This window comes from Carlito syrichta, unplaced genomic scaffold (genome assembly GCF_000164805.1).
Source record: "Carlito syrichta isolate Samal-C Ts95f unplaced genomic scaffold, Tarsius_syrichta-2.0.1 Scaffold302307, whole genome shotgun sequence".
In the NCBI taxonomy this organism is placed as follows: domain Eukaryota; kingdom Metazoa; phylum Chordata; class Mammalia; order Primates; family Tarsiidae; genus Carlito; species Carlito syrichta.
Window position 1 is genome coordinate 495,837 of NW_007246403.1, and position 9,065 is coordinate 504,901.

Here is a 9,065-nt window from a genome sequence, read left to right on the forward strand (position 1 = left end):
TCCACAAATGGGCATGACCCAGAGTGGTCCAATCAGGGCCCTTCCTCCCAGCCACTCTGACTGATTCAAGGAGGGACACAGGCTCAGGAGGTGACTCCAGGGGTTGGGATCCAAGATCAACCACTTATATGCTGTGTGACTTTGGGTGAACATTTACGTTCTCTGTGCCTTCGTTTCCTCATCTGTGCAAGCAGGATGACAAGAGCACACATTTCATAGGGTTGTTGTGCAGGGGACATCCTGTAAAAGGCTTGGCGCAGAGTAAGTGCTCAATAAACAATGACTACTGGTATTAATGGGACTAAATTTGGAGTTTTCTGAAGGAGGGACAGGAAAAAAAAGCTTTTTATGTCACTGGTACTGCTGAATATACACCTTGAGCTGCAGGAGGACTCTTCCATCACAAGGGAAGAGCCTGCCGGGTAACAAATCCAGCACCAAGGAAATCCGGGTTCAGAGACAGGGGAAGAGGGACTTAGTCCTGATGACAGCACATGAGTCCCTTGACCCAGCTGTTCCTGAAGATTCATTCCAGACTATTCAGGCACATAACACAGTCCTTTGTTTCCTTCTTTTTTTTGCTTAAGTTACTTTGAGTTGGGTTTCTGTCATTTGTACCAAAAAGAGTCTTAATGAGTCTCCATTCATCCACCCACCCATGCACTTATCCGTGCACTCATCCGTGCATTCACCCATCCATCCATCCATTCACCTATCCATCCATGAATGCATCCATCCATCCATCCATCCATCCATCATCCATCCATGAATCCATCTATCCATCTATTCATCCTTCCATCCTTCCATCCATCCATCCATCCATCCATCCATCCATCCATCCATCCATTCATCCATCTATCCATCCACAGACCTGCCTTCAAACCCCAGCTGTGAGGGCTTAGGCATATCTCTTCCCCTCTCCGAGAGTTTCTGCCTCTGTAAACAGGAGTGTCATCACCTACCTTATAGGGTGGTTTTAAGGAGTAAATGGGTAGAGTGCCTCGTGTAGTACCAAACGCAGAGGAGAGGCTTGGTGCATCTCCCCGCCCTCACATCTTGTCTAACTGACCAAACCTGGCCCCTAATTCTTCCTAGGTGTATTGGAAAGCCACTGCCCCCCCCAGGCCTGGGTCCTCCCGAGCAGGCAGAGTCCGATTGGTACAGCCTTTATTGTTTCTCCAGCATTTTCCAGAAGAATAGTGTCACTCAAGGGCCGCAGGGATGAGGGGAGTAAAAAATAACATAAACAAACTGAACAGAAACGCAGGAGGGTGGTGAGAGGGGCTGAGACCGGGTGTTCGGGCAGGAAGATGGAAGGCCGGGGGCAGCCAGCACCTCTTAACTTTCAGCCACCAGAGTGGAGAATTCTGCAAAAGAAAATGGCAAGAGGAAGTGAGTCAGAGGAGGAAAGACCGTCCCGGGGCCCCCAATCTTGCTTCCTCTTGGCTCTCACATCTGCTGCAGGAGACCTAGAGAGTGAGTGTATGAATGAACAGATGAGTAAATGTATGAATGAATGAATGAGTGAATGAATGAATGAACTGAGATAGGAAATGATAAGCCTACCATGTCTTTTGTTTCATGGCATCATGTCACAACCCAAAATTATTAATAATGATAGCAACCATAATTTTCTGAATGTTTATCACGTCAGGCACTATTCTCAACACTTTATATATGGTATCGTATTTGATTCTGACAATAATCCTATATGGTGCATTTTATCATTATTCCTGTTCTACAGATGAGAAAACTGAGGCTCAGAGTCCAGCCATGTCTCTGCACTTCTCTGCTGTTTTTCTCTTCAGGAGAGGATGGAGGACAAGGAGTTTGCTGCCGCGTGCCATGTAGTGTCTCTGAGATGCCTTGTCCTGGGCCAGCCAGGAGTGTAGGGTCTCAGAGAAGTCCCTGTTACCTCTAGAACCACGTAGTGCTGTGAGGCTGGGGATGGCGAAATAGGGCTTCCAGGCCTAGCCTGGCCCTGTTTTCTGGAAAATGTACCTCTTGTGGAGTGGAGAAGGGGACAGTAATCATTCCTTGGAAGAGACAAATGAAAAACTGGGTGTGGAATGGCTTCCAAAAGGCCACACGAAGTCTCTGGGACTCCCTTGAGGTAAGCTCCTCCCTTCCCAGCCTTTGTATGGAACATAAATAGGGAAACCAACGCCATGTCTTAGTTCTCATTTCTGTGCCATGGTTATGTCAAATGTTAATACGAGGATGCTGGGTGAAGGGTGCATGGGACCCTCTGTGCTACCGTTGCAATTCTTCTGTAAATCTACAATTATTTCCAAACTAAAAGTGAAAAAACAATAACAACTAAACCAATACATGCTGTCTCATGGAAATGACCTGGCGCTGGCTCCAGCCAGGTGAAGGGACACATACCTGTCCCCAGCTATCCCAGGATAGGAAAGGTGAGTGGCCTGGATATGGGGCCCTGGGTAGAGGTAAGAACTCAGGGCGGGAAAGCATGAGGGCCCACCAGCTGATCCTAAAACCCCCAGGCTCTCGGACCCAGTGGGAGCTGTGTGTGGCAGGGAGGGGGTCCCAAGTAAATGCTGAAACATGAAACAGTGTCATGGAGTCCCTCCTGCAGGCCAGGTGTCAACGCCCTTGCTTTCTCTGCCAGGAGCCTCTGTGACCCTGCAGGACCTCAGCGGGTCTGGTGTTTCCTTTGTGATGTCTTCTGTCGATAGTACTTTTATTAAACTAGTCATTAAATATGACTAGCAATTATTGAATACCTATGTGGAAAGCATTTTGCATATATTATCTCACTGAATTGTCACTCCTACTCCATGGGAGGCACACCTTTGTTTGTGTTTTACAGATGGTGAAACTGAGGCTTAAAAGTTGAGCAGCTTGACCATGGAGGCACAGCGGACACGACTCAACCTAAATACACTCTTAGGGTTCCTTCTTTACCCTGGAGGCTTCTGATCTACTTTGACCTAGGTATAGAGTGACAAATGTCCCAGCTCAAATTTCTATAACTATCAAATTAGCCCTTTTTTATTTATTTCATGGTACTTAGCACTCTTGGAAATCATCTTATTTATGGATTTATTGATGTCAGTCTCTCCCTACTAGAATGTAAACTCCAGCAGGCAGGGGAGGCTCTTGTTTGCCACTCTCCTGGGAGCTAAAATGGTCCTAGCACACAGCAGGTGCCAATAAATGAATGCCGAATGAGTGGATGAATGAGATAGCTCAAGAGTCCTTCTTAGGGTTTAATGAGTTCTGACTTACTTCCTATCATTCTCATGACACCCTGGTAAGTATGTGAGACAATTCCCATCTTACAGATGGGCAAATGGAGACCGGAGAAGTGAAGTGTCATGGTCACAGGAAGCAAGGGGCAGAGCCAGGACGTGGCCTCTGGCCTCAGGAGTGCTAGTGTCCTGGGCAGAAGCATGAACTCTCTCCAGATCCAACCTGCCATTCTATCTGGAAGACAGGCCAGAGCTGTCACTCCCTGTTCTGGGGGCGTTGAGTTGCTCTGTCCTGGGATACAGGAGGCAAGAGCCAGCCCACCACCACCGGCTCCCAGAGCTGGTCCTTTCCATTTCCAACCTGCCCTGACCTCCCTGCCCCTCATCTGGAAATTAGGGGCACTTGGACTGCTTGTCAGCTAAGAGTCTGACAGTCACCTGACTAGACAGGATTTGGTGCAGCCAGCGTGAGGACCAGGGAACACCCGAGGGACTCTCCAGGGCTGGAACGTCAGGCACTGGGGAGTCAGACTATGGGAGGGGTTTAGGACCTGTATGGTTTTGGAAGGCCTCTCAAAGCAGACCCTCTGCCCACCCTGCAGTCTGCTCGGAAGCAGCCAGGACGTCACAATGGCCACATGTCCTGGCTTTCTGCAGAGAACACACAGTTCTAATTTTATCCCCTCAGAACCTTGAACAGGGCACTCTGTAGACAAATTGAGGGCAGGGGCCACCTTCTCCGTGCCTTTTATGTCTGCCACAGGGCAGAGCTCTTAGGAGCCAACCCATTAACAGCCCTCTTAAAAAACGAAAATGCCCAGGTCTGTCCTTAAAGAAAAACTAATGACCAAACAAACAAAAACCCTGTCAAGCCTAAGTCAACTGATTCGGAAGTAGGTAGGATCCCAGGATGGTGAATGGGGCATTGAAGGATGGGAGTCTAGTTGATTATGTCACCTGCTTGTATCCCTGGACAAGAAGCCTTGCCCTTCCTGGTCTCGGGGTCCTCGTGTGTGTGGTGTCGGGTCTGGAAGATGTCCTTCCAGCTCTCACACGGTGTTTGGAGCAGGCAAGCCAGGGATCAACTCCAGCTCCCATTTTTTGCTTCTGTGACCTTCAGTTAGACACTCTGCCCTGCTGTGCCTCAGTTTCCTCATACGCAAAATGGAGGCCATGATAGTACCTACTTCCATGTGTCATTCAGAGGAGCCAGCACTGAAGCTCTCGGTCACAGGCTGGATGCAGAGCAAGCTCAAGGCTGCTGGTAGCTGTCATGATCAAGGGGTCTGTGCCCCAAGCCACATTGAAGCCAGGCTTAGGGAACATCTGGCTACTGGCTGTCACAAAGCGGGGACCCTGCAAAGGGCACCGCAGCCTTTATCTTCCAGCATCCTTGCTGTTCTTGCTGCAATTGTCTGATTCTATTATCCCCCACCATTTCCTGACCCCACCTTGGCACCTGCCTGCAACCTTCCAGAAACTCGGGAACTGGGTCTGAATCTTGTTCCATCACTACTTGCTGGGTGACTCTAGGTCACTCACTACTGGACCTCTCTAAGCCTCAGTTTTTCCATTTGTAAAGTGAGTATAATAATTTAGCCTATTTGCAAGGCTATTGAAAAGACCACATGAGAAAATACAGAAAGATGCATGGCACACAGGAGGTGACTTTAACGTGTTCCATCTCCCTGGGACCTCCCCAACACAAGTGACACAGGGGGAAGCTTTGAAATAACAATAATAACCACAACAATTGGGTGTGGGTGGCTCACATCTGTAATCCCAGCACTTTGGGAGGCCAAGGTGAGAGGACTGCCTGAGGTCAAGGGTTCGAGACCAGCCTGGGCAACATGGCAAGACCTTGTCTCTACAATAAATCAAAATATGAGCTGGGTGTGGGAGCATGTGGCTGTGGTTCCAGCTACTTGGAAGGCTGAGGCGGAAGGAGCACCTGAGCCCAGCAGGTTGAGGCTGTGATGGCCGTGAGTGTGGCACTGCACTCCAGCCTGGGCGACAGAGTGAGACTCCGACTCAAAAACAAAACCAAACAAAACAAACAAAACACAACAATCCTGAAACTAAGAAGAACAAGGAAGATATAAACGGATAACACAGAAAGTCTAAATAGCAACCAAGTTGACCTGGTATAAATTTTAGATACTATCCCATTGGAGTTAGAATCTCACCTCTGGCCTGCCCATCCATGGAAACTCACTCTCCAACCTTCAGTTTCCTCATCTGTAAAATGAGAATACTGAGGATACCTCCTCATAGGATCATGGTGAGGACTACATGAGATAGTGGTTGAGCAGTGCCTAGTACAGTGCCTGACACACAGGGAGAATTCAATAAAATCTACTCTTCCTTTTTTTTTTTTTTTGAGTTGGAGTCTCACTCTGTCGCTCAGACTGGAGTGCAGTGGCCGCTCCCGGCCACCGCAGCCTCGACCTGCCGGGCTCCGGCGATCCATCTGCCTCAGCCTTCCAAGTAGCCAGAATTATAGGCATACGCTATCACGCCCGGCTGATTTTTTGATTTATTGTAGAGATGAGGTCTCGCCTGCCCAGGCGGGTCTCGAACCCGCGGGATCGGGCAATCCACTCACCTCAGCCTCCCAAAGGCGCGGGATTACAGGCTGAGCCACCAAGCCCGGCTCTTTTTTTTTTTTTTTGAGTTGAGGTCTCACTCTGTTGCCCAGCCTAGAGTGCAGTGGCATGATCACAACGATCACGGCACACCACCACCTCCACCTCCTAGGCTCAGGCGATCCTTCCACCTCAGCATCTCAAGTAGCTGGGACTACAGATGTGTGCCACCATGCCTGGCTAACTTTTTTATTTTTGTAGAGACGAGGTTTCGCTATGCTGTCCAGGCTGGCCTCAAACCCTTGGGCTCAAGCAATCCTCCTGCCTCAGCCTCCCAAAGCGCTGGGAATACAGGTATGGGCCACCGCACCTGGCCAAAAATCTACTCTAACGTTAAGGTAGGACTAGGGAGAGGGTTCCTTTGGGGAGATGCAGAGGGTCCTTTCTCCTATATGACCTGCATTAGCTTTGTGTCTGGAATCTCACACAGTACCCTCTGGGGCCAGCTTGCCGATGTCTTCAGTGTCCAACCAGGAAGAGACAGAGAAGACAAGGGTGGGGACGGGAGAGGACAGCAGAGGGAGAGTCAAAAGACTGGCGAGTTCTGTTCTTTCCTTTCCCTTAGGAAACTGAAATTAGCCTAATTAGGTCTGCCCCAGTCTGAGTGTTGTGGGGATTGGACAAATTTAGAAGCTATTGACAGGTGAGACCGGCACTCACGGACAGCCCAGAGCGAAACTGAGACGGTCATTGAGTCAGCGGCTGGAAGGTTTTTTCCCTGCCTCTGTCGTGATGACGACCGACCGGGATGAAGGAAGCAGCCTCCCGGTTTATCACCTCGCCCCTAAATAGCTCCCGGGCTCGGTTTCTTATAAATTGGTATTGCAAACAGGGATCAACTTCCCATCCTGGAGGCCTGGGAGGCAGGGTCATTTGGGGTCAAGCCAGACAGCCAAGGAGGCAACGTAAACAGTTCTGGGGGCTCGCTCTGTGCCAGGCACTGCCCGGGAAGGTGATCCCATTTCATCCTCACCCGCTTTCTTATCATCATTTTCCTTACAGGGAAACCGAGGCACAGTCTGGGGAAGATTCGAACTCAAGCGTGGCTTGTGCCAGGGTGCACCTCTTCCTCTAAGGCTGGAGTTAAGTCTGCATTCTGACTCGAGCTGTAACCCCACCAGGCAGAAGGAGAGGGATGGATGGAGAGTGAACGTCTTTTTCCACCCAGCAGCTGCTCCCGTTTGCAGGAGGCCAGTTATATAAGGAAGGCTGCTTCCTCTCCCCTTGCCGAATCTTATCTAGTGCAGCATAAGGCCAGAGCTAGGGAAAGTCCACACGGGAATAAAAAGGAGCAGATTGCTAAGCACAGAAGCCATTTATAACTCCAGTGTCTCAGCTCAGCATGGGGGAGGGGAGTGGCAGAGTCAGGAGACCCGGGTCCCATTGAGCCAAGGACTTGCTATGTGACTTTGGCACTTGATGTCTACTGAGCCTCAGTTTCCACATCTCATTGAGTTGGTGTGAGGGTGCAGCGAGATGGGGCAAAACACTACACCGGAGGGCTCTGCCCTTAGGATCATGAGCTGGCCTCCACGTGCACACGCTGCCTGGCCTGGAAATCAAACCCTGCGGGGCTGGGGAGCTGGAATTACAGGGAGGAGCGGAGATCCTCCTTCCAGGTCTCTCCCCTTTCTCCCAGTTTAGACTCAGTTTCATTTCTGATAAGGATGGGGATTCCATCACTTCCAAAGGGTCCTGAGGGGCTTACAAGCAAAAGCAGTCACATAAAATAAAGAGGAATCGCCAGGCTCGGCGGCTCAGCCTGTAATCCCGCGCCTTTGGGAGGCTGAGGTGAGTGGATTGCCTGAGTCTGCGGGTTCGCGACCCTCCTGGGCAGCAAGACCTCATCTCTACAATAAATCAAAAAATCAGCTGGGCGTGGTAGCGCGCGCCTGTAATTCCAGCTACTTGGAAGGCTGAGGCGGAAGGATCGCCGGAGCCCAGCAGGTCGAGGCTGCGGTGGCCGGGAGCGGCCACTGCACTCCAGTCTGGACGACAGAGTGAGACTCCAACTCAAAAGAAAAAAAAAAAATAAGAGGAATCATTTCTAGAATATTCACTTCATTTGAGCAATGGCCCTGGAAGGGGGGCATTTTTCTCTCCATTTTCCAGGTGAGGAAATGGATGCCCTGAGGGCAGAAAAGTCATGGTCCTGGCCATGACTGGTAGGACACTGGTTTGGAGTCCATTTTCCCTGCCTGGCTCAGGTATGCTGGGCGGCCAAGGGCTTCCTCCACATTCCCACCACCTCCCACAGTAAGTAAACAAGCTACTTAAGGATAAAAGAGAACAGATTTTGCCAGAGGGAAGCAGGAAAGGCAAATGCCTTCAGGTGTTTGAGTGAGAGGTTGCAAGGTTAGGTGATCATGATGACTACATTTTTCAGCCACAGAGGCAAAAAATCAAACCGCGGGTTCTTGAGTAGGAATGCACTTCAAGCACGGGAAGCAGACCTGTCAGGGAGAACCAGACTAGGGCTGTGTGCAGGTGTGTCTGTGAGGTGTGTGGATCTTTCCTACAGCACGGAGGGCCAGAGAGGGATGTGAGACGTTAGGGTTCTTAACACCAAGTTGCTCTGCTTTCCTGGACTTCAGTTTCCTTGTATATACGGTAATCAAGGGATCTTGTGCTGCTGTGAGGTCTGAATGAGCTAAAAAGGTAAGGCCTGTGTGCAGCAGTTGGCACACAGGAAATGGGTAAGGATGCTAAACTCGATTCCTGTGGTTGGTTCGTTCGTGCCAGCGGGCATTGAGTTTGGAGAACCTGGGCTCGGACACATGCCCATATGAAGCAGAGGGCCCTGGTTGACCCACCAAGGCTCAATCCTGGCTCTGCTACAGAGTGACCCTGGGCAGGGTACTTAACTTCTCAGTGCCTCAGTTTCCTCGCGTAAAAACGGGGATACAGATAGCACCAACTTCCTAGGATTATTGTAAAGCAGTGGTTCTCTAAGTGTGGTTCTTGGGACCGTCAGCACTACCTGCTGACTCCTTAGAAATGCAAATGCCTGACCAGGCGTGGTGGCTCAAGCCTGTAATCCCAGCACTTTGGGAGGCTGAGGCAAGAGGATTGCCTGAGTCTAGGGGTTCGAGGCCAGGCCGGACAATTTGGTGAGACATCATCTCTACAATAAATCAATAATTAACTGGGTGTGGTGGCGCACGCCTGTAGTTCCAGCTACTTGGAAGGCTGAGGTGGAAGGATC

General features: G+C 50.2%; 1 protein-coding gene across 1 annotated transcript in view; it reads right to left on the reverse strand.

Annotated features, from left to right (window-relative positions):
* Positions 1–1,150: 1,150 nt before the first annotated feature.
* Positions 1,151–9,065, reverse strand: part of PVALB (parvalbumin) — a 15,797-nt gene continuing 7,882 nt past the window's right edge. Inside the window, exon 4 of the mRNA XM_008056282.2 lies at positions 1,151–1,367. Coding sequence (XP_008054473.1) covers positions 1,339–1,367 — 29 coding nt within the window. The 3' untranslated portion in view covers positions 1,151–1,338. The remainder of the gene's footprint in view (positions 1,368–9,065) is intronic.